Here is a 26,157-nt window from a genome sequence, read left to right as displayed (position 1 = left end):
CTTTGGATAAAAGCCCTATATAAGTGACCATTTACCATTTAAAAAGATCAATGTTCATCTATTCATGTACATTTTATTAATTCATCACATGCCTCAAATTATAGATTTCATTATTGATTGATTGATCATTATTGAAATAATTATGGATATTTCATCCTTCGTTTGTTTCAATATATCTGTGAGTTAGTTTTTTTTTTGTCTAAATTTGAATTTTATTGTTTCGTTAATTTGTTGTTTCCTTGCTTGCTTTGTTCTGTGTCCATCTCTGTGTATTTTACCTCAGTCTTGAGTCTGTCACTAATGAAATGAAATGAATGAAAATACTTTATTCATCCCAGAAGGGAAATTCAATATTGTAAAAGCTCACTTTAAAAAAAAAAAAAATCAATATAACATATATTTTATAAAACAATAATAATAATAATCATCATAATCATTCATAATTTTTGGATTTATTTTTTTTACACCAATAAAAACAACTATTCAGCTGTTTAAGTTGTATCTGGACCTTTGATATTATTCTAAAAACACCTTTATAAGATTTATTTAAAAATTAACGCTTTTATTGTGAATGGCAGCAGGGTTGGGCTGAGGCTCTTATTCTGAAGGGCTGCCCGCTGCTCGATGCGGTAGTGGTGGATAACTGTCATGGCTGCCGGTCTGAATCTGTAGCTAAACTTTCACTTTGTTCTGGAGACACAGCGGTTATGGCGACGTTTTTCGGAGAAGTTCTGTCGGTGTATTCTCGGGCCGTGGAGGAAGACGACGAAGAATTAGAGGAAAACGAAGAAGATGAAGAAATCCGCAGAGAACTGGAGGAGAAGAGGTGAGTGACGTTAGCTAGCTCGATAGCATGGAGACAGAAAGCATGGAGGGATTAGATGAGATTTAGCAAATTAGTTCCATACTGACACAGAAAGCAGTAAAAAATATATTATTTACACGTAAAATCTCCGTGGACTTTCTCCTCACATTCTGAATTTCATTTGTACCACACGTTGATAGACATCAGGTTAAGCTAACTTAGCTAACATGACACATGAAATTTCAGTTATACTTAATGTCAACGCCCCTTTAACCCTCATGTGTCTCTGTCCTTTTCATCATTTATGTTTCACTTTTCTTTTTTTTTTTGACAACTTTACCTGTGTTAGTGAATATGGGATGAAAAAAAAAAATCTGACATTGCACAGAACAATAATGAAGCTCAATGTTGTTGCTTGTCATTGACATGTCCCAGACTCTGACAACAAAATAAATATATGAAATAAAAATAATAATAATAATAATAATAATTAAAACAAAATTTACTTGACACTTATTTTTGTGTTACAATATACATATATATTTTTTGTGTTTATTTTTCTTGTAACACAACAGTGGCATCATGTCAACAAATTGCCATTTAAATGGGTTAAAATCCTGAAAACTAATGCAGGAATATTTGGTTGTTATGATCAGGACTGATGTTGATTTTTTTTTTTGTTGACAAGAACAACCTGAATGTCTTGTTTGTAACTTACTTAAGAAAAAAAAAAAATCTAAAACTGCACAAAACAATGTTTATGCATCAGTCTCAATGTTGTTGCAAATCATTGACATGTCCCAGACTAATTATCTAAAATAATTATAAATAAATAAAAAATATTTACACTGATTATTTGGAAAATAATTCACTTTTTTGTGTTTTTTTTCCCTCATAAAACATCAGTGACATCATGTAAACAAACTGCCATTTAAATGGTTAAAATCTTAAAAACTAATGAATATTTTAATTCAATTCAATTTTATTTCTATAGCGCATATTTACAACAACAAGTCATCTCATAGTGCTTAACAAAGGCAGAAACACCCAACAATCCAAAACATTTGGATTCCCTATAAGCTTCAGCAGTCCGCAGTCTGCAACAGCGGGAAGGAACCGAAAACCCCTGCAGGGGAAAAAAGAACCTCCGACAGAACCAGGCTCAGGGAGAGACGGCCATCTGCCTCGACCAGTTGGGTGGGTGATGGGTCGTATTCTATCAAAAGTGATTCTGGTGAGCTATAGCAGCAGCTATCGGACTGGGATTACGCTGAACTTAGTAGACAAGCTTAAAGATTCACCTCACTGCTGTATAACCTGGCAAACTACTGGTTAAACAAAGCACAAAAACTCTACAGCTGAGTGTTTTGCTCAGCAGCTAACAACAGCAGCGATGACCTGAGCTTTCATATGTTACATTCAACAATAAACATTAGGCCACAATATCGATTGTTATGCACCGACATAATATTATTGTTATTATATTTTTGTTTGATCAGGACTTAAGCTGGTTTAAAATCAAACTCTATGAAAGCCAATAATAGTATTAATATGTAATATTTTTATGGCAATTTTTGACAAGGGCATTTTTCTCCTTAAGGTCGAAAGTGATTTTTTAAATTTGACACTGCACAAAAAATAATAATGAATCAGAATCATTGTTGTTGCTAATTATGAACAATGTAATTATACATTTAAAGAATTATAATCCTGAAAATGAATTAATATCAGAGCTGATGTTAGATGCAAAGTCTAACTTTGTGAAAGTTGATAATAATATTACTGAATAATATTCTTATCCAATTTTTAAAATTTATTTCTTTGACAAGCACAGTTTTATCTTTAAGTGCCTCTGTGTAACTTTAAAATTAACATTTGTGGATTAAAGCACCATATAAACATTTTATAAGATTAACTGATAGCACAGTTTCATTAAACTATCTGAGATAACTGACTTTAATGTGGTTGTAAGTAAAACTCCAATACCACAGTTTCTGGTTTTCTGGGTTGTGGATAAAGCAAGACATTCGTCATCTTGGATTACTGGAAACACTGATCAACATTTTTCACCCTTTTCTGACAATTTATAAAGCAAACAACTAATCAAATAAAATGAACGCATTAATTAACAATGGAAATATTTGTTATTTGCCTTATTTTATATGCAGTTTCCCAGTGTAGTCCAGCTGTTTCCAACCTTGGGGGCAGCCTCTCCAAAGGTTTATGTTAGAAATGTGACAGGTTGTGACATGAAAAATGGTGTAGAATTTTTTTGGGGCATTTTTTTAGAGTCTAATCAACTCTTTGATTTTCTAATGAGTCTTTGCACAATTGGCATTTTTTAAAAATGAGACTGTGACAGCATTAGAGGGAACGTATAGACATATGTGACAACTGGTATTAATTATATACTATTTTTGCTGTAATAGATGCAAACCACTGAATCTACAGTCTTAACTATGTATTGTAGTTTATGACTTTACATTTGTTAGTGTGAAGTGTTAGAAAATCTAAATGTTAATATCTTAGTCAAAAGTACAATATTTTGTATTGGAGTTCAAAATTAAGCTTAAGTACACAGTACTTGAGGTAATGTAGTTACTTTCCTCCACTGCTGACAGCAATTACAACTTCTGCTATGTAAGGCTGAACAATATGCAAGAAAAAAACATTATTATTTTGATAGAAATTGCGATGTAAATGTGGATTTTAGAGAAAATGTTAATTTTTGCTTTTCTTTACCTGTTAAACAAGAATGAAAATGATGTTGAATGATTAATTTTAATGCAGTTTGCACCAATCAGGCATGTTTCTTTATGTCTGGAGGATATGATTTGTACAAAGCATCTTTGTAACACCACAATGCTTTATTTATAATGGTATTTTGACACATTTGACTTTTATCATATTGGAGCTGCAAGTTCAAACATTGGCCATATTGTTGTTGTTCAGCTCTACTGCTGTGACAACATGCAAGTTGTTGGTTTTATTAGGTACAGCTGGTGAAAACTAATGGAGTCTGTTACAGTGGCCCTGCAACAAATCCTCCCTTTTATGAAGGTTTTGTATGGAAAATGTTTTTAGAGGTACATTATCTTTTGTTATGCTGACATGCTTTTCTGTTATTTTCACAAGCCTATTTATATAGTGAGAGTTGTCTGATAATACCTCTGCACAGAAACACCTCTCTGTATAATGTAGAACAGCTTCACTGCACCACAAACTACAACACAAATGCAAAATGATCATTTAAGCGTCAATCACAAAGTCTGACAAACACCACTGACAGTTACATAGATGGAGAGGCAGTGTGGGTTTGTTTCTTAAAGTATCAGCTTTACCTCATTGTTCTTATCATGAGGGTTAGATATTGCATATTTCCACAGTCACAAGTCATAATTGAATTACCACAAACCAGTTGCAACACTGTGAATCTAGGACTTGTGGGAGGTTTGGGGTTCACACAGATTTGCACAGCTAATAATCTTATTTTCGCTACAGCTGTTAATCGAATGCAGCGGCATAAACGGTACATAATTTCCTTTTTCTTCCTGTAAAGTAGGATTATAAAATAGTATAACATTAAAATGAGGTGTACATGTTGCTTACTGTTGCACTCAAATATGGTAAGAAATGTTTGGCACAGTTAGAAGGAGGATGTTTGGTTCATTGTGGCCGTGTGGATTTAAAGGGATTAATCTGAGCAGACAAAGATTTTGTTCATTATAAAGTACAAGGAAGACTTACTTTAGAGACCCACATGAAAATAATTATTTTATTGAAGTAATAGTGGCTTCTTTATTCCTCAGTACTGGTCATGTTGTCCCACAACACACCTGCATTTCTGTCCTTCCAGCTAACTGCAGACACCTGCACTTAGTCCCAGGTGGGATTCGGCAAATATCTTAAAACTGTTCCTCTTTTTCTGACCCACATCACTATTCATCAGGGAGGTTCGTCTGCACTGGAGTCCTGAAGTCTCAGAGGCGCTGAGGTCTGGAAACAAGCTGCAGTGCTCCGACTTCATCCTCGCTGTGGGACACAACGCTGCCAGTAAGTAGCTGCCAACTCTCCTGTATGCTACATCACCTGTGATGGGTCCATTTAACTGCACACCCAATATTATTACAGAACAAATGAATCTTTAATGATCGCTGTCTGGAAATTGGAACATAGTGGAGTCCGATGGCTGTGGCTCTGCTCAGAAGCAGATGATGAACTGTGCAGCGCACAGGATATGGTGCAAAAAAACCTGCTGGTAATGAAACACAGGCAGCAATTAACGACAGGAGGACTACAGCTAACTATTGTTGTTCTTTATCAACTAGTCTGCTGATTATTTGGTCAATTTGTATTTATAGAATGTCAGAAAAGAGCAAAATAATATATTTGTAAAGCACAAGGTGATGTTTTTAATAGTGCTTGTTTTGTCTGGTGAACAATCTAAAGCACAAAAATATTCAGTTTACCATCACAGTGGGCTAAGAAAAGCTAAACTTCCTCACAGTTGAGAGGCTGAAACAAATTAAACAGTTAATAGCTTAATAAAATAGTTTCCAGCAGGTCTGAAAGATTTGGGGAAGATAACTCATTGTAATCTTTCTGTCCAATATTTTATAATATATGTAATATTATATCATTTCAATAGATTTAAAAGATGTGCAGGACCATTATAACATGAGATATCATCAGAAATATGCCTGTTACTCAAATAGAATGGCCTGAATTTATAAAACCACTGACAGAATAACTCTGGGTCAGACCTGCTGCGTAGCACGTATCTTAAATCACCTTTACAATTTTCTAATTGCACTAATTAAAATTGCCATTTTTATTTGAAATCAGTTCATTGTTCAGCCTTGGTTGTCAGTTAAGTTTCTGTAGATCGGTCCGTAGATTAACCCCACTCATTGTTTCAGCTCTAAATGGTAGCAAGAAAAGGTCTGCATTTTTTGTGTATTTCTGTCTTTGTTCGTGTACAAACTATCACCTGCTGGACAGAACAAAACATTAATTCATATAAATATATCAGCTTGGACTTGATATTGTCACCATGTCAAAAAGGTAAACTGAAAAGAAAGACTCCATCCACATGTGAGCGGTTGTTGAATACTGAGAGGATCTGTCTTTGCAGGCTTTCTGTCAGTGTACGTTCTCAGCTCTGCAAACTGGGACGCAGTTGGACATGCATCAGTGTGGAACGAGAGGAGTCGGGCTGTAACTGGGCAAAACAGCGAGGACTCAGCTTGTGTTTTCTACAGACACAAGGACAACCCATCGGTGAGTGACAGCCTGAGCAAAACAGCTCTTCAAAATGTGTCTGCTTTTGATTAGCGCCACAGAAAGCACCTGACGGTTGAGAAACTCAGCCATCATTTGGTTTAATGAGTTTGCTCCTGTTTTCTATTTATTTCTCAAGTGCTATTTACGGGTTTATATAAGAGCACATTTTAATGGCTGTGCCCGGTTTGTTGTCAAACTACAAACGGACGGCAAATGAAAGGAAAAATCGGAATAAATCACGGCTGAGCGTAAGGAATGAAGACGCACAACAGAAATTATAGTTTGTTGAAGTCATTTATACGTCTGCATCAATCGAGCGCTCTTTCAGTCTAGGCAGTGCTGAATCTCACATTATCATAATTATATCATAATTGATCTGATACAGACGTGTTTTTACTGCAGTGCACTTCAAGAATAAAGCGTGAAACCCCGCTTCAGTCGCAAAAGTTGGAGAGGAGGCCATTTCACAAAGGATAAATGAACCCTGGTAATCTAGTGTCTGTTGCATAAACTGTCAGAATACAGAGTTATAACCCAGCAGTTGATTGTGCTTTGAGGTGTGAGTGCGTCATTCGCATGTGATTTAATCAAGATAAACACAGTGAATGGCCATGTTCGATGGCACCACGCTGCAGAGGAAGCTTCAGATTTATCACACGTGTCCTGCTGCCTTCAGACGGCTGCAGGGATTTAATGTAGTGGAGGGCCACCGGAGCAGCTGTGGACAGCAGATACTGCAACAATCACACAGTTTCATTTATAAGATCATTGATTTAGTAAAAATCCCGTTATCACAACCTTCGTTTTCAAAGCTGATTCAGTTGCATTTAAAGATGAGTTTTGGGGGCATTTCTGCCTGATTGATATCATGCGGGGGAGAAAGAGGGAGAATGACATGCAACTAAGGTCTGTTCACACATCATGAAGGTATTTTAAGCCTAGTGAGTGTGAGGTACAGAGCTGCAGGTTCAATCTGTTAATGGAAAGAAAATAATCTGCAGCTATTTTATTTAGTTTATTGTTTTAAGTCAAGCAAAACATTCCACATACTTTTTTCTGTATTTTTTAAAGAGGAAACAATTAACAGACTAATGAATAGAAAATTATGTTTTTATTAATTCATACTAAAAAAATCATGTTTGGTTGTCTAATGCAACCCACGCACCACTAGTTGGAGAGTGTTTATTTTAAATAGTTCATTTACATAATTAAGCATTTGTCCATAGTGTTCAGTTTGTCTTTGTTTGAACATAAAGTTCTGTCTTCATGTCGAGCATCACTCTTCAATTTGATCTGGATTTCCTGTTTTTACATTTAAATATTGTAGCGCTCCTTCTCAGAACGTGTCTCTTACGCTCACATAGTCCCTAATTGTGATCAGATGTGCTGCTTGCACACATTTCCTGTGCTCCACTTTAACCTCTCCCCTTGCAGTCTGTTTGCTCACAAAACTTCCACTCAAGGATTTCTGTGCTGCAAGATAGTCTGACAGTTGAGTCCTTAAGGAAGATACCCTGTTAAAGCAAACGTCCTGAGGAGTGAGTCGCAGGTTCGATTCCCAGGCCGCCACACCTGTACTGCCTGTCATTCCCCAGGTCTTTGGAGGTCCCCATTAGATCTCTAAGACTTCCTCTCTCAGACAACATGGTGTTGTTTTTACCTCAAATTTAGCATGTGGACAGGAGACAGGAGGCCACTGTGAAAAAGGCATTGAGCTGTTCCAAAAATTGTCATGTGGTGTGTATGTCAACTTTTTTTATTCCAGAAGTCATACAAAAGAAATTGAAATCCTGAATTGGGGTATCAGATGGACCTGGTTAGAGGGAGAGCACTAAAGCATAAAGGATGCTGTAAGAAGTAAAGTGAACGAATGCGAGGTGGCAGGAAAATGTCTAGGATGACAACATATCTGGCATCATACTGCGACTGAAATTTTGTTTTTATGCAGAACATCAAAACAAGAACGCTCTCAAATTAAAAGACCACGCTTTTGAATACAGATTGTAACATGCAAAGATAATATGTCAAGATGACGTTTGAACCTGAAACGTCTTTTCTCAGTACAACCAACACATTTATCAGCAACATACAACACCTAAATGAAATCCTCACCTCTCCTACCTTCTCTGTGCTGCACTGGGCATAAAAATACCTCACAGTTGTAACTCGGCCGTTAAAATAGAGCTCCATATGTTGGTTCTGTTTTATTTGTCATTCATTATCATATCAGTACCCTCTGTCTTTGATAGGCCTGTCATGATTCTTACATAATCGCCTGATGGCAATTATTTGAGCTGACTGCCATCATTTTGCATAATCATGTTCATTCATCTGTATAAAAACAGCTGGATGCAGTTAACAGAAATGTCAAATTTCAATCACTGTTTCTACATCGTCCACAATTTGCATCCGCTTCTTTGGGTTTTCAAAGTCTGAGACAGTTTTTCACTTAGTTTTGCTCTGTTCCCATCTGCCTGTGTAATCGGGATTGTTATTTGATCCAACTGACACTCAGCAACTGAGCAAAGATAGTCTAATATTGCTGTTTGACATAACTTCAGACTACATAAAATATGCAGTTTGGAGCCGACATGAGGAGGTCTGCCTCCGACTTTGAATTTCTCTGGTTTAATGGCATCAATCAAGGGTGGGGGGGTGTTTAACATCTAATAATCGACCAACTGCATTACAATGAGCATCTATTGACATTACCGTCATGGGTTTAGTTGCAAAGCCAAACACCACAGTGACAGCACAGACATTTTGGTTTTAAGCCAAATGAAAAAGCAGAGCCCAATAACTGGGATGAGGCGATTTGTTGGATTTGCAGCAAAAAGGTTGTGGTCAAAGGCATTAATACCACTAATCTAAAACTAATAGAGGCATAAAATGAATAGATAAAGACAATTCAATTGTTAAACGCAGCCATTTGTATGAGAATCAATCGTCAGCTAGAATTTCATAATCGTGGCAGCTCTAGTTCTATATTTGTATGTTTATGTCTTTAATTCAAAAATAAAATGTTTGTTGCGTTTCTTTCCCTACAGGTTTTGATCTGCCAAGTGACGTGCTACCTTGCAGAAGACCAGCTTTTTCAATGGACAGAAAAGGTACATTTATACACCTAAACCAGCTGGATGACTGTGTTTGTGTTATGTTGTGATGCAGAGATGTTTAGGGCAACTTCCCATTCTCTGCCTGCAAACCGAGCAGATTTACCACAAGTGTGTTTTCTTTAGGTCAGGAAACCAAAAAATGTGGCAGCAACTTTTGAGGATCTTAAAGTCAATTGTTGAAGAGGCACACATTATGTTTATAACATACAAATATCCAGTCAACCAGTTACATGATCAGGAAGTTGAGCTATTTTGGACAAACAGGAGGATGACAGAGAAAAGTGACTGTGCACTGATGCCAGACGCTGATGCTGGTTTGAGAGATCAGAAACTGCTGATCGCCTGGGATTTGCGACAATGCAGTGCAGAAGAGCATCTCTGAACACACTAAACCTTCAAATCGAAGGGCTACAGCAGCAGAAGACCACGTTCTCAGCTGTAGTGGGCACAGACTCACCGAAACTGGACAGTAGCAGAGTGGAAAAAAACATAATCTGGTCTCATGAATCTCCATTTCAGCTACTGCACACAGGTGTAGAGTCACAGTCTGGTGTAAACAACATGAATCTGTGAACTTGTCCTGCTTTGTGCCAAAGGTTCAGGCTAGTGGTAGTAGTGTAATGATTTGGAGAATCATTTCTTGGCACAGATTATGGCCCTTAATACCCAGTATTAGAAATGTGTATCCTAATGTAGTTGCAGTTGAGTGTACATCGCAAACATTGATTACCACATAATTAGATTGCAATTGTCAAACATGCAGATATTTCTCAGGGTGATCAGCTCGGTAAAGGTGTTCTCTTTGCCTGACTGTGTTCCTCTGTCTGTTGTAGGTGTTTGAGTGTCTGCAGCACAGACAGCTGAACGTGATTGTGCTGTCAGACAGCTCTGTGGCTGATTACAAGACAGCCGACTATCTGTGCAGCAGCTCGGCTCCTTTCCTCCGTTCTCTCCACACCAGTGCTTTCAGTGATCAGCCTGTCTGCCAGCCGCTGGAGCAGCCCAACATAGTTACCGGACTTCCAGCTGCAGGTATGCTCAACTCAAGCGTTTCAAACTCATTGTCCAGCTTTTTTCTTTTCCTCTTTCCTGTTTGCAAACACGCCCAGAAAATAATGGACACTGCTCTGAATGTTTAGAAGGAGAGTGTCTCTTGATGCCAGAACATTCTTTTATACTTATAAAAAGACATTTTGGTGTCAGGTGCTCAATGGATAATCGGTCTTGGTCTACAAATCTGACTACAAACACTGCAAATTTGCATTTAATATTTGGTAAGCTGCAGCTAACTGATGGGTATTTGTTCAAAATGGTTTGATAGGTCTGCCAAATGAAGCAAAACTTGAAAGACAGATTCTTTACATGCAGTTAAAACGGCTTCTTTTGAAGTTTTAGCAGATGTCTAAAAACACAATTAAGTTGCAATTTGCAAGATGTGTTTCATAGAAATCCCTAAACATTTACTCACCATGGATTTCGGAAGACATTTGAATGTTGGCAATAAAGGGATATGGTACGTTTTCAAAGCTAGCTTAACACGAAGGCAGATAAAGAGCAGGACAGTTATCTCCTAAACACAGAGAAGTTATGTCCTTTTACTGTTTGTTTTTACTATTTATGTAGCATGTTCAAAACAACGGCTGCTGAGCCAAAGTGCTTAAAATTAAGGGCTGACTGACTTGAAACAATATCTTGGCTGTAGCCTTTTTTGTCTTATTTTTATAGTCTGAAACTGAAGTAAACTGATAAAGTCCCTGTGTTTTGTTCCATCTATTGGAAACGATTTTTGTTGCCTCAGTCTAATCTATTGTTCTAACTTGGTGCCTTTATTCTCATTTGTATTTTATGAATTTCAATTTATTTTTTTAAACAGGAGACCTGTATGAGACCTGTATTTGTGAAGCTCTAAGCTGCTTCCTTTAACCAAGTGTAGGTGGAATATGTTGCACACATTGCCTGCCACAAAAATAAACATTTATGGTACTTTGTCATCTCATTTTTAACACTTAATATACAGTGTTGTTAGGAATAGTTAAATAATTCTACATGATAAATAGGAGGCTTCAAATGGGCCCTGCGATCTGTGATAGGTGTTGCTTTCAAAAATTAGTGATTGGCCCCTAATATCCTGATTGAGCACTGCTGTCTTATATCTACTGTCTATGTGAATATAATGAAAAAAATAAGATAAAATACTGTCACTGTTTGTTGTTTCTGGTCTCCCAAGTTCTTTTTAAGACACTTAAGGAAAAGTCTACTTCTAAGTTAACATGCTTAGCGCTCACAGCTGTTGCATTAGACCTAATGTTACTCATTCTGAAAGTGACTCATGGCATCTCCAAGTGGCCTCTATATTCAATGGTAACTGCTACATAGTTTGCCAATTATGGTAATGAGGACAAACTATTGGAAGTCGTCTAAGACGATGTGGGATGTCAGACTGGTGACCGCTCTGCTTTGTAGCTGAAAGAAATAAATATTTAAAAGCAATAAAATATGCCTTACTGTGAGAGTATTACTGATTTATATTCCTTTATACTTTAAATTGTCTCCTGATGCCTGAATTCTGTTTTCCTTTACATTAAGGAAGACATTTCCACCATGAACTGGTGCAGAAAAGGCCAAAAATGGTACATAAAATTGACCAGAATGCATGAAATTGGGTATTTTATGTTCAAAATTTCCTGAAATTTCTTGGAAAGGACCCATCCACACCCATGACAACGACATGTATCCCACTGAAGAAAGACCCAGTAGTCTTCGTCTTTTCAGTTACACACAGCACACACATGCAGACTTTCGTCCCAATGTCCGTAAATGAATTAACCAAAACGCTGCAACAGCACGGCAATAGTCTCTTTGTTAGCTAGGTGTAAATGAAAGCATGTAACCATTAAATCATGACATAAAGTGCTCCTTGTATGGACTGAAAATACAGCAGGAGGCCGGTTTGATTCTAGGCTCTTCTGTTGAAGTGTCCTTGAGCGAGACACCGAATCCCAGTTTGCTGCTGATGTGTGTACGTGGGGACAAACAGAGTCGCTTTGGACAAAAGTGGCTGCCAACTCAATGAAATGTAGTGCCATTAGGCTCGTCTCCACTCACCGAGCACTCGTAGTCTTGCATCCTGATTTGGTCATTTCGGTGTTGGTGCACGTAAAGACATTGAGCCCAAACAAACAGAACCTGAGCCCGACGGGCTACGCACCTCACATCAAACTTGTCCCGTCTCTGTTGGGTAAAGATTTTTTTTATTGTGAAGTCGCCAAATTAACCTTGCATTCTTTTTTGTGCTGTTTCATCAGTACTGAACCACTGCCAGGTCCACCGCATCGCCGCTGTTGTTTACCAGTGTTACAGTGATGTCATCGGCCCCGACTCTGTCACCATGGAGACCTATAAGCTTGCACTAACCAAGCTTGGCAGGTCCATACAGGTGAGCTACTTCTCTTTGTATATGTGTTGCAAGCTTTGGAAAAGGTCACAAAGGAAGGATATGCACAAATGTCCAACATCACCAAATTGCTCTTCTGGCTGAACCCCAGTCGATGATGTAACTGCACCTTTTAAAGGGAGGCACTACAGGCAGATGGGGTACAATTTTTACCGAACAGATATCAACGTTAGACTTCCCAAGCTGATTACTTACAATCAGAGAACAATTTTTATGATTACGATTAGTCTGATATGCTATGTTTAAGTATGCATATGAGATATGATGTGTCTAAAAAGGCACTTATTTGCACTAATAATCTGTACATTAAATAAAGACAACAGCCAAATTCTTGTTTTTATTTTGTTGACATATAAAAGTCAATGTTTTTTACAAAGAGAGTTTTGGATATCCCTTTTTTATTACTTTATAAATCACAAAATACTGTCAACAGCCAGAAACAACCAGTTTTAGCCTTGCTTTTTGGACTGAAATGCTCTATAAACTAGGCAATGACTGACCAATGAACAAGGCCCTCTTTAAAAACCTTCAGACTATAGACAGGAATAAAACAAAAAAAGGTTTGGCACATATAAGTGCTACTGAAGTGGAGATTTCTGGCTCAGAGTATGAGGAAAAAACTCATTTTGAGAAAACAACCTTTGAAGATATACATCGCAATTGAAATCTACAGATGCAAAATATTATAAAACCATCTAAGTGTATATTTTGGATGTTTTCTTTCCAGCAGTCTGAAAGAAAGCAGAAGTGAAGTATCTCAAAATCTAAAAATTGACCAGTGCATGAAAGAGCCTGTTTTTGTCTCTAGAGTCTCTCCTGATGGGAATACGGTTGTTATGTTTGTGGAGCTGCTGGTTCCAAAAATGTTCTGTATTCCCATCAGAGTTTTCTTCAAAACAATGTCCACAGTGTTGCTAAACATAGAAACATGCGAGTCACCCGTGACAATTCTGTAGGCCTATGTTTCGCTGACCAATTATTTCAGCTTTGTTTTGGAGAATTCACGTTTTGTGCCTCAGTTTGGCAAAGTGGACGCCTGTAATTACTACAACACCCAAGAGACTCGAAGGCTGTTGCCATGGAGAAGAGGCCAAATCAAAACCGCAGCTAATTCAGAACAAAATGCTGCCAACTGAATCCAAAATGAACCCAGAATTCAAAGGTGAAGTGATGCAAGCAGCAGATTGTTTTCTCAGTTTTCTGTTATCTCCGGTTTCCACCTGCTGACAGCAGGACATGTTACAGTTTTAAGCTTGTGGTTTGATGTTTTAAGCCAAAATACACCTTGTGGGTCATTGTTAAGCTTCTCTCACAGTTTTAGGCTTCAGACACATTTGACTTTTTAATCAACAAAATTTGGAACACAAGTATTTACAGGTGAATGAAGCAGGAGAGTTTGTTTTTTTGCTTTAACTGTGATTCACTTAACATTACCTGAGGCCACTGAAATATCAGAGTCAGTATAAGAGATGAAAATTGAATACATTAATGTCTTCAGTAATGATAAAAACAAATGTGTGTAGATCACACTTTTCTAAACAAAGTCAAAGTTTTTTAAAACACAAAAAACTGTAAAATACACTATCTAATGACAGATGTTTTTGAAACCAGGTGAAGTACTCGAGTTATACAAAATCATAGTTCACAAGCTCACAGGCGCTTAACTGAGTTTTCATAGAATTGTGTGCACATATGCTTGTTTAATCAGTATTACTGTGCCACTGTTATGACGATTTTTCCACTATTTTAATTTCCAGTATTCTTCTCTTTCTCCTCAGTTGGATCCGTCTCCCAGCACTGACATCCTCCGCAAATTTGCCAGAACCACCGACATTCAAAGTAATCTGTACGTCTAAGAGCGTCCATATTTCACACTGTGCAGTGAAATTTAACTATATTTTCATGTGCTAAATATTGTCATTTTTTAAAATAAAGATAATAAGTAAAAAAAAACAAAGTGCCTCTTTAAATTTAATCAGTTTAATGATTTATTTCGATCTGTCCATAAATACTGTGTCATATTAGTTTCCAAAGAGAAGCAAATTCTAATGAGCATGTACCTTTTTTGTTGTTCCAATTTATAATGTGAAAAGTTAGGAATAAATTAAATGCATACTGAGGCAATTACAGTGTGCCTGTATAGTTTGACATGAAGACACAGGAAGAAATTTTAAAACAAGGTCAAAAAACAGTTTCAATTACTTAAAGCAACAGATTTTGTGATGGCTTTAAATCCTTTATGATTCCTAAATAAAGAGTGCTGTTGTTATTTTTTTTATTGCACTTTCTTTCTGGGAAGTCATTCAGTTGGCCCACTGCACTGACTTGCAGTGAAATGTCATGTTATAAAATTCTGCACATATATTCTTGGCTGAACTGTATCAGATTTTAGGATCCTCTGACTTTTACTGTAGCACCACCAGCAGGTCAAGATTCAGAATTTTGGTTTGTGACTAAATGGCGTCTAAACTCATGACAGTCTCGGGCTCTTAGCCAGTGCTTTCTTAAGCATATTTCCTTTATTTGATTGATTTGTTTCCTTTGTTGGTAGTATCAGAGATAATCATCATATGAGTTGAAAACAAGCTCAATTGTAATCTCTTAGGTGATCATTTAAACAATGTCATCTATTAATGATAAGTTATTTTTATGTTAACTCATTTTCAGAGAAACAAAATGTCTTTTCAGGTTAAAACTGTATTTGTTATATAAGTGGGGCCAAAAATAGAAACCTCAGACCTCAATGAGGAATAGGAACTCACAAAGTTGCTGATGTGGTCAAGAGGAATTTCATTGATTACGCTCCTCAGATCATTCGTAACGAGCCAATGGAAAAGAGTTTTGTTCCGTTTGTTCTACTTCTTTGAGGCAGAGAGATGCTGAACAAATTCAACCTTCATCCTAAATGCAATAGTTTGGATTGTATAAATGACAGCAGCAATGTGTTTATTTTTAAGGTCATAAGAGTCAAAGCAGTTTTTTTTCTATGATAGTATACATATTTTAGGTGTGTTCACATCCTTGCTTTCAGTCAGCTGTGCATGCAGTGATGCGTGGTAACATTGAAAGCTAAAGCTGAAAAATCTGCCTCTCCTGTTTCATTTATGTTGTGTTGACTGAAGGCTTTTATAGTCGATCTTTTTAGTCTTCACCAGTAGCTACTGCAGATTTGCATTTCCATTGTGTAAGTAAGACCAAACAGCTCAGGCTAAAATAAAGATGTACATTATTCACTAGTCAGAACTTCCTGAAGTCCAGTACAGCTTATGAACAGTGCAGAAAAACTGAAGACAAGACATAACAAAGGCTGCCAAAAATAGAAATGCTTATTAAACTGTGTCACTGGGATTACTGAAGCATAACACACCTGCTGCTGTGAGCTTCATACATATATTTATGCTTATATAATAAATTTATAGATATTTTAAATGTATTATATACATATATATTTAAGCATGATAAATAATATAAAGCATAATTTTATTATGATTATTATTAATGGATGGAGGGATACTGTCCCAGTGTGTCTATATAATGTATTTCCACAGTGTCCTCCTCACCATGTGGGGGCAGTAAAGCGTCACTGAGCTCTTTGACAAGCTGCAGTCGACTGAAAGACTAAAAGAAGATGAGTGAGCGAAACTCAAACAAACCTGTTGGTGTTTACTGTGCAGAGATTCGAGTAACGGGGAGTTTTTCTCTTTTTCTTGCTTAAATAATGAATATGATATAATTAACTTAACTATTGCTTCAGTATTTATTTAATCACAGCAGCTACATACCGTAAGAATTGCATTAGCTGAAGGTTAGCAACACTTTACGACAGCGAGGCTACCAATGAGTGCTAGCCGGGTTGTAGCTTCAAAAAACGGCAGGAACAAAGCTTCCGTCGACCGGAGAAAGGAGCACCGAGCTTTCAGAGCAAGCAAGGTGCTGGCTGAGAGGAACCCGGCGGTGGTGGCGGTGGGAGCCTGGGTGGAAGACGGACATGACTTCCTGGAGCACCCGAATGTGAGTTTGGCATTTAATGCTAATGAGCGATGCTAGCTTTGAGTGTGTTGCCAAGCTGCTGAGACCGTTAGTGGTTTCGGGGTGTACGAGGTGTTACTAAGTTTAATGGAGCTCTTGTGTTTTGTTGACTTTGAATTTTCCTCCTTTTTGTCTGTAGTAACGTTTAATTATCACCCATAGTTTCAACCCCTCTTGTATTAGTAAATATAAGTGGGATATGCAGTATGTGGACAAATAATTATTTGTATATGTATGTTTTGAGGTTGTGGGCAAATCCACCACAGCAGTGTCAACACCTGTCTGATAGTCTGACTTATTTTCATTAATATGCATGCTGTTAAATAAGCGCTGTGTAAATGTTTTAGTTGGATTATGTTCATAAACAATCAATCAAGATATTGAGTCCTTAGATGAGTGTTGTGATCAAAGTGTACACGTATAATACACACTATAAAACAAACTTCGGTGTCTCTGGTGGACAGACCATGTAACACTGATAACTTACAGATTCTAAACCTACAATAGTTCGCATTTTTGTATTGCATGTTGTTGCTGCTTTTAAATCACCACATACATCAGTGTTGGTTTTGTTATCTGATGTATTAACTAGGGCTGGACCCGAATATAGAAATATCTGAATATTCGGTCATTGTAGTGATATCCAGATAGCAATTTTGATATTCAAATATTCGCCCACTGCTGGACCTCTAGGAGAGAGATCCCATACTCCACAGATCTCCTTATCAACAGTATTGACGACATGATGAACGTCTTCCTCTACAAGTTACAATATTTTTTTATTGTCCAGAGTTGTACTGAAAAACATAAAATGTGTTCTAGTGGTGCTTTGGTAAGTTCTACCAACACCCTGAGTGTTATATTCAAATCTAACCTTGACTATTGTATCTCTGATTATTATAAATGTATATCTGTGAAAATGCAATAAAATAAAAATAAAAAAAAAATATATATATATAAAATGTAAAATCTAGTCTACCAGGAGCCTGTAACTACTGTTGTTCTGGAATAGAAAGTATGGTATGTAGTAAAATCAAGATTTTACCATCGGTACGAGAGAAAAAGTACTTAACTCACTTACTGTAAACTTAGTTTTGGGACCTAAATGAATGTGTTGTAAAGTCAAGTGAATGTTGAGTCCAGATTTCTCTGAGAGTTTTTTGAACAGTCTTTCCATGTCTCGGTTTAGTCTCTTGCTTTGCTAACGGAGGAGCTCCAGGCAGAAAAGAGAAGGGAAAAAGAAGAGAGCCTTCGACGATTTCAGGATGAAGTCCGCCACCGTGTGGCACAGCGAGCTCAAGTCTTCAAGAAAAGACAGCAGCCTCACACACATCCAGTGGTAAAGATCACATCATTAAACCTGACAGCAGGCGCTAATGAATAAGATGATGGGAGGAGAGAGAAATGTTACAGCTAACTTTACAGAGTTGTTTGTCAGTTGTTGTTTTTTTATTGATCAATAATTTACTGTCAGAAAACTTTGCAAAAACCCCTTTTGTTATTTTTCACTTTTTTATATTGATTGTTTTTTCTGATCCAAAATTATAAGATATTAATTTTGTAATGATATAAAACATACAAAAACACAAATTCTACATGTTTGAGAAGCTGCGTGAAGCTTCTGCTAAACAAGCCAATTCCCTACAGTCACACACGAAACATGAAGCATGATAGAGCCCTCTGGTTGGCCATGCTGCTGTTGTCTCCTTCTGATCAGCCTCTTCATTGTAAAACTGTGTGGTTTTGTCCAGGTGACACCTGACAGGAGCTTCCCACAACAACATTATCAGGTCTGGACTCACAGTGTGTCTGCTGGTGAGAGGCTGATGTCTGGCAGGGCTGCTGCTGCTGCTGCTGCACAACACCGAGTGATGGAGAAGAGCTCTGAGGAGGTGAGAGGATGTTATAGTAGTAGCATAAATAAACAACTAAAGTTTCAGCAACTCAGGTTATGTTTCCAGGTTTCAAGTTAGTTCATTATATATATATAAAAGTATCTGTCCGAATACTTTATGGCCATGTGCTGCATTTTGTGGTAATGAGTATATATATATATGTATGTATAAACTCATTACCACAAAATAAAATATATATATATATAAACTCATTACCACAAAATGCACCACATGGCCAAAAAATATTTGGACAGATACTTTTATGTACAAATGGGCGACTTTTCTGTTTTTTCCAAGGCCCCTAAGATCAGATAAAAGAAAGTTCACAAACTAGACAGAGCTCTGATTGTGAGACAGGCCTTTCCCAAATCTCAGTCTTACCCCAAGGCCTAAATACTAACTTAACTACAGTCACAGCTTTAGTGTGTGAAGGCACAAAATGGTGCAAAAACTAGGAATGGGACACGCTATCATGACAGTGCACATTGCTTGTAAACAACACATGCTCTTGTTTACAAGCAGAAAAAATGTCATTTGCAGTTTAAGCAGCTGCTCAATTGATTAGTCCCAGTTTGAAACATGTTTATGCATTTTAGCAAACTATGGAAAGCCATGAACGTCTACAAATCCTGTGCGTCACTAAAAATACAAACAAATATACAAGCATGCGATAATTAACTGCAACAGCGAGCAGATTTCTTTCCTACACTGTCCAGGACTACCACATTTATATGTAACCAGTTTCTCTTTGAACTGTGGGTATTTCACTCAGGAATGTCTGCAGATATGCAAACTCACAGAAACAGTCCAAAATGGTATCCAGAAGTCCTCATCAGAGCCCTAGTGCACTTCATGATTTGACAGTGGGACAGTCCGTGAGCACAGAGGTTGTGATTGGAATGCAAAATCTGGTAGAAACTTTCCCAGAACAGTAGAAACTCTTATACCTGTCGATTATTGCCTGTGATTTTGTTATGACATGTTGATCAGACACTAGTGGGTGTAGTTTTGGGCTCAGACATTTTATTGGGATGTAGGTGAATTACAAACAGTGTAGCTGTTGCATAGTTTCCTGCTCAGGTCTCATATTTTTCACAACATTTATTAACCAAACTTACAGATTCTTATCAAAAATGCTTTATTTAGCTAATATTTAAAAAAACAGGTATGATTGATATTTTCCTCAAAGGTTTAGCTTCGTTGAGACGTTAGTGTCTCTGTGGACGATCAGTCTGCCCACAGACACTTTTAGCTCCGCAAAACACCACACTCTGGACGCAAACATGTCCTGTATCATCCGTTTTATGTGGTCTGATTATTTTTTTGAAGCAGTGTTTGTTGTTGTTGGCAGCTAGAATGATTGCACTGTTTCCTTGTGTGACTAATAAAATAATGTGACCGTGATTAATCTGCATCAGTTTTATTTATTTCCACAATTTTCCAGTGGAGCGGAGGCATGAGGCAGGTCAGACTCAGACTGGCTGCCTGTCGGATGATCCCACATGAGGAAACGACGTCAGAGCTTCCTGGAGGCAGATGGAACATCTCTCCTACCAGACATGTGAGCGTCTGTTGTCTCACACTTGTTCCTCTTTTTAAAACACACAGTTCCTACGAATCTTGCACATTTAGGTTATAATTAAGAACGTTTCCCTCTGCGCCCAACAGAAAGCTGAATCTCATGTGCTGGAAGGAGAGGAGGAAGGTCTGGAAGAGGAAGAGGAGGAAGAGGGAGGCGATTCACTCTTAATCAGCCAGCATGAATGTCCTCTTGTTCAGCAAAAGGTGACTGAATTCTCAGACTGCAGCATTTGTGCATTTCAAACTGCGACCCATCTTTGTTGCTTCTGATTTCAAAGTTTTTCTCTTCTAAATTCATCCCGAATTCATGACATGAAGACATTTAGACATGGCCATCTCAGCTACTGCTTATACAAACAGTTTTCATTTTATTGCAGTGGTGCTTTCTAACATGTAGGGATGTGATATATACAGATACATGATCCACATATAAACAGAAAGTGGATTCTGAACAGATGTAAACATTATTTGTATTTTTATATTAAGATACCTAAAAAATACCCCTAGTCTCAGTCATAATTCAGTCAGATTTATACATACAGAAAGACTTCGTACTGTACACATTCAGCAATCCAAATACTATGATGTGATTTATATTGAAAATATTCATCAACTTCACTGGACTGTTTACATTTAATTAAGTAAGTCCTTATAAGTAGATCCTCCAGACACAACGGCAATATGACATATGGCATATGAGGCAGATAACATTTAACATAGCATATATGAAAGGTTATTAACAATAATAAATTACTTTAATAATATCTAATATTTGATCAAGAACCTCCTCAGTGCAATATATAAATACAGTCAGCGTCTGAGCCTCCAGAAATCCATGCAGCAGTAACATGTTTATATTTATAAATGGACACCAGCAGCAGGTCATATTGGTAAATGAACCTGGTGATATATGTGCATACGTGTTTGTTTACACTAAATACAGTGTTCAGTGTGGCCACATAATTAACTTTGGGCTCACCAGACCATAAAAATCCAATAGACCAAATGTCATGTGAGTTATGAAGAGTAGCTGTGTTCCAGTTTAGGGGCTAAACCCTCAAACTGTGCAGCTCACACAGAGGATGTAAAGGCAAAATCTAAAGTGTCTCCACATCGCTATTGTCAGCTAATAAGTACTTTAAACTTTTCGAACACAATATTGTCTTTAAACAGCTCACGGAGCATAATTACAACTGTTAAACTGGGTCAAAAGTTGTATTATTCCAGCGTTTACAGTATGAGCTGTGATGTTTCACTTCACATGATCATTATGATCATGACACGAAGGACATGTAGGAGGTTAATGATAAATATATCCATATAACTTCCCTCTAACATCTGGTGATTCACTACATGTTCAGGCTGCTCACAGGGAACAACAACACACAGTGCAGTTTGTGTGTCTTCCTTTGACTACATTTGATTTACTAGCAAAGCTTCTGTGACGTTTTTGTCAGGAAATTGATGAAGCAGCTTCAGACCTATGAGACAGAATTGGGTTTCATATCAAGGTTGCGTTATGAATACTTACACCGTCAGTTTTTATTAACGTTTTAAGCTGCTGCAGCTTCATTTGCCTCAGATTACTTTGCAGGCAGAACTCAGAGCGTGACCTCAATCTTAATCTTTACTTTCCATAAACTGCAGATAAAGGATCAGGCTGCAGTATGTTTCTGTTTCTAACAAATCACACAAAAGGCCAAAACAACAGTGCATCTCCTAATGTATCTGACTTACCCAGACTGTTACCCACGTCCTTTTGTTTCTATTGCTAATTTATAAATTTCGAGCTCACAAACGTATAGTTTTATTTTAAATGTAGGATTAGTAATTTTCCTGGAACAACCAGATACTGTAAGAGTCTTAGCATTACTCAAACGGGAACAAGCCATGAGTTAAATGTATTAGTGAGTATTTACAGCAGCACTTTATGTTGGACTGACTCAAACTTAACTGCAGTGTGTTCGTCATAGTAAAGGAAAATGCAATGATGGTGTTCACTGATGTATTTTTTCATCGTCTTTTTGGACAAAGATTAAGCTCTGCTGCACGGAGAATAGGATACATAGCTTTAGATATGCAGGAAACACTGGATAATGAAGCTCATTTGTTTATGAAGTTGTCAACATTAAAATAGAACACATCTATTAGAACACAAGTATGACCATTGCTGAGGTCTAATTAACAATGGTAGTTTGTGTTTTTTAATGCTGCTATTGATTTGTGTTATTGATTGAGTTTGTGCTGTTGGCAGCTTAGTGCATATATATCATATACTGATTAGAGCTCCGTCTAACTGTGTTGTCTAGGCGTACTGACTCTGTTCTATCCGTGTATGTGTTTCAGGTAGTTGGACGTGCTTCGTGGAATCCTGACAAATTACACCCTGATCCGGTTTTGAAATCCAAACTCGGCGCCCCTCGCGTTCTGTGGCCTCTGAATGACCAAGAAGAACTGAAAAGACAGGTAGACGTCAGATGTACTGTGTGCATGAAGCTGTGACTTCACTTGTTCCAATCCTGTCAGACAATGTTTCACAGATCGAACATCTGTCTCTGCAGCGTCAGTCTCAGTTCCTGATGCACCGCCGTCTGGTCATGAGCAATGAGAGAGAGCAAGTGAAGGAGAACAAACAGCACAGGAAGCACCTGAAGAGGACGGCAAGGTGACGAGACTGCTGCATTTTCTCCTGTATCACTTCCTCGCGTTGGAGTGAATGTTTGATGGAAGGGATTTCATGCATGTGTCTTTCAAGTACATCTTTGTAGGTTTAAATTATAGCTGGTAAGTGTTTTTATGAAGAATCGCAGCTTCAATTCAGCTCAGTTGTTGAAAAGAAAATATTAAAATGGAAAATATTTTAAAAGATGTCAAAGTTTTTCAAATCTTACATCAGATTTTAGCCACATTTTAGCTGAAAAGTGACACTGTTTGGATTATATTGAGCATACAGAGTATCTAAAATATATGAATACAAACTACATGTATAATGATTCCTGCCTTTCTCTCCCTGACAATCTCCTCTCATATGTCCCTGTACTCACTGAAGGATTAAAGCTGAGAAAGAACAGATTCGTCTGGAGGAGGAGAGAAGGTTGGAGAGAGATCGGCAGCTTGCAGAGGCCAGACAGAAGCTTGAGGAGAGAGAGCTGCTGATTCTGGAGAGGCTGAAGCTGGAAGAGGAGGAGAGAGCTGTGGAGCTGCAGAGGAGAAAAAGAGAGGACAAAGGCAAAGTAGCTGCAAGGTAATCAATGGAGGTTCAGTTGTGAAAGTTTAAATGGGGACTCCACTGGTTTTACATATAAAGGTCTTTCTGCAGGTCTTAGGGAGAATTCTACATATATATTACTGCAGCATGCAAGTCATTTTCAGGGCAGATGCTAGCAATATGTCCCCCCCCCCAATATTTAGACTATGAACTTTTGTCCCTCCAAATAAAAATCTGGGAAAAAAAAAACCCAGAAGGCCTTGCATTTTGAGAAACCGCTATGTTTATTTAATGTGCCTGGATTTTGTGGTGTCCTTTACATAAATAAGACATTTCCAGCATAAATTGATGCAGAAAATGCACAATTTGGTGCATAAAATTGATACTGATACTTAAAACTTGCTAAAGGGGGACGTCCAGACTCCTGCATTATGCCATCCCTAATGTTTAAGTGAAATCTACACCCGTGATCCCCAGGGAGCTGTGAGAAATTAGGGTGGATTAGCCTATTGCTTGTCTCTGCTTGTTACTGTTAGCTGTTGTCAGCATAACACGCCAGAATCTCAGCCTGAACTGTAGGCAGTCCAGTTGTGGGTATTGTAGGTGCCATGTTTTGACAAGGTAGAAGAATATGTTCAGTAAGAAAGTCAGTCTGTGGTCCAGCTGCATCCATTTTGAACCATTTCTAACTGACCATGTTATAGAAGTGCAGAACTGCTGTTTTACCAGTGTAGTTACCACCATTCCCATCTGTGCATTTTTAGACAATTCTTTTCCCCTGAAGTATTTTCTGCCTCATCCTGAATGAAAATTAGTTGCACTAAATAATCAACCCAACATGTTCTCCATCTATGTCAGAAAATACTTTAATAAAAGTGCTCATGACATTTCCTCATTAAAAACCTGAACTACTTCAGCTGGTTTAGTCTGATGTGAAAGCCTTCATTAAAAGTCTGGTCATGATTATGGACTGACTGCATGAAAACCTTTTCAAGTGAACTCAGATGCAGAGAATGTGGACAAGGCTGTCAAAAAGAGTCTCTGTATCCTTTAGGTGGACTGTTTAGTGTTGTCCTGTGGAACTGGGTCTCTTGTGGCGTGCCATGCACTTTGAGTGGGTGTTGTCCGCCATACAGTCATAAATAAAAGTTTACATACACTTGTAAAAACCGTGTATATCAATTCAGTCTAGAATTTCCAATGACTCTTAAAGCTCTAAATTTTCATTGATAGATGTACATCTTTGTCCCAAACACAGGAAAACATCTGGCACATTGGTTCTTTCATAGATTTATTACAGGTCTTCTGGAAATATGACAAAAGCTGCTGGGTCAAAAATATACATACAGCAACAACCTGCTTGCTGCCATGCATGTCATCCATTTACTCATCCTTTGAGGTTTAGTTCCTCTTGTGGACTTGAGCTTTCTGTGAATGAAATGTAGCGACGTGAGTCTGCTTTTTCTTTTATAATTGCCATCACAGTCTCAATAACTCTTAAGCAGGAAAGAGCAGAGAAAATACAAAAGCTTGGAACAAAGAAAATAAACACTAAGATGCTGAGCTACATGTGTCTTATATTATCACAGAACCTTTCTGTTTGGCATAATTTATGGTAGGTACTTTGTCGTGGATTTTATACTTTACAATTTATGAACATGGCAGATTTGCATGGATAACAGACGGTTCCTCCACATTTATTACAAATTACTCGAGGTCCCCAAGTAATACGAGTCCTGTGCAAATAATGTTTAAATGGCTTTGTGAAGCTGAATCTGTCATGATAAACAGGCTGATTATAACTCTGCAGGTTTATTGATGCTCTGAGAGCTCAGATGAAGGAACGACTATCTCAGGCGAAGCTGGACCTTCCTCCTCTCTGCTGCTGTGCTTCTTCTTTCTGGGACTCTCATCCCGACACCTGCGCAAACAACTGTGTCTTCCACAACAACCCCAAAGGTAATGACTGCACATAGACATACAGCCACCAGCCTCACATCCCACCACTCAGCTGTAACAGGACAGTAGGGACGGTAACATTTGTCTCATCCACAGCTTATGCCCAGGCGCTACATTCAACAATGGTGAGTTTGGACTTACAGTAAAGGAAGCTGATGGAAGCCACCTGATTGAATCAGCAGTGCACCATTTTGGGAACAGTGTAAGTTTCCAAACCCACAATCAGATGAGAAGATTGATGTAAGGTCTGTTTCTGTCTGTCCAGAGCAGCGGTTAGTCCAGGAGATGTTTAGCCTCCAGACTGAAATATTTAGCGCATATTCAATGTTTTGACATGAAATTTGTAGTCTTCATAGGTTAAATACAATTTATTTTGCTGATTGCCTGATGTGTCATCTAATGCTACCAGGAGCCCGAAATGTTTGCTTCTCCCGTAAAATATGTCAACATTTGCAAGATGGTTTGGCACACAGTTCAATACAGCCATTGATGATGTATCCTAATGACGCTGGTAAACCCCTGTCTTGGCCTTTGGTGCCATTATCAGGTCAATTTCCTTTTTGGTTTATGATTAAATATCTGGAAAATTATTTATCTTTGTGTGTAGTCCTGATTAGCAAATGTGCCTAAAGTGCAACCTTACAGAGCCTCCAACATGGATGTACATGCTAGATGTTCTTCGACTGTTTGTAAAAAAAAAAAAAAAAAAGAGCTATGCAACACTATTTGGTTTTGTTTAAATTTTTTTTTCTTTACCATTTTATACAACCCTACAAGAGTTGCTTTTAGTTTATTTATTGATAATTAAGAGAAATTTACATGATTTT

At 37.7% G+C, this 26,157-nt stretch overlaps 2 protein-coding genes across 2 annotated transcripts; both read left to right on the top strand.

Annotated features, from left to right (window-relative positions):
• Positions 1-624: 624 nt before the first annotated feature.
• psmg1 (proteasome (prosome, macropain) assembly chaperone 1) lies at positions 625-14,931 on the top strand. The gene is made up of 7 exons (XM_008285927.1): positions 625-826; positions 4,755-4,858; positions 5,940-6,085; positions 9,136-9,198; positions 10,038-10,236; positions 12,510-12,640; positions 14,437-14,931. Exons 1-7 carry the CDS (start codon positions 708-710, stop codon positions 14,512-14,514), a joined length of 840 nt encoding a protein of 279 aa, XP_008284149.1. The 5' UTR covers positions 625-707; the 3' UTR covers positions 14,515-14,931.
• A 1,410-nt stretch (positions 14,932-16,341) lies between these two features.
• On the top strand, positions 16,342-25,922 carry ccdc15 (coiled-coil domain containing 15). Its single transcript, XM_008285926.1, has 10 exons — positions 16,342-16,669; positions 17,877-18,026; positions 18,439-18,579; positions 20,027-20,143; positions 20,251-20,367; positions 22,510-22,629; positions 22,725-22,828; positions 23,213-23,407; positions 25,182-25,330; positions 25,427-25,922. The coding sequence occupies exons 1-10, from the start codon at positions 16,496-16,498 to the stop codon at positions 25,474-25,476; spliced, it is 1,317 nt and encodes a 438-aa protein (XP_008284148.1). The 5' UTR covers positions 16,342-16,495; the 3' UTR covers positions 25,477-25,922.
• Positions 25,923-26,157: the final 235 nt, after the last annotated feature.

This window comes from Stegastes partitus, unplaced genomic scaffold (genome assembly GCF_000690725.1).
Source record: "Stegastes partitus isolate 25-593 unplaced genomic scaffold, Stegastes_partitus-1.0.2 Scaffold423, whole genome shotgun sequence".
Taxonomy (NCBI): Eukaryota; Metazoa; Chordata; class Actinopteri; family Pomacentridae; genus Stegastes; species Stegastes partitus.
Note: the sequence above shows the minus strand (reverse complement) of the source record. Positions and strands in the feature narration are given on the sequence as shown.

Coding starts and splice junctions, on each gene's coding strand:
- psmg1 (XM_008285927.1), top strand. CDS start 708: ATGGCGACGTTTTTCGGAGAAGTTCTGTCGGTGTATTCTCGGGCCGTG. Junction 6,086..9,135: donor GACACAAGGACAACCCATCG/GTGAGTGACAGC, acceptor CTTTCCCTACAG/GTTTTGATCTGCCAAGTGAC. Junction 9,199..10,037: donor TTTTTCAATGGACAGAAAAG/GTACATTTATAC, acceptor TGTCTGTTGTAG/GTGTTTGAGTGTCTGCAGCA.
- ccdc15 (XM_008285926.1), top strand. CDS start 16,496: ATGAGTGCTAGCCGGGTTGTAGCTTCAAAAAACGGCAGGAACAAAGCT. Junction 18,580..20,026: donor TGGAGAAGAGCTCTGAGGAG/GTGAGAGGATGT, acceptor ACAATTTTCCAG/TGGAGCGGAGGCATGAGGCA. Junction 20,368..22,509: donor GTCCTCTTGTTCAGCAAAAG/GTGACTGAATTC, acceptor TATGTGTTTCAG/GTAGTTGGACGTGCTTCGTG.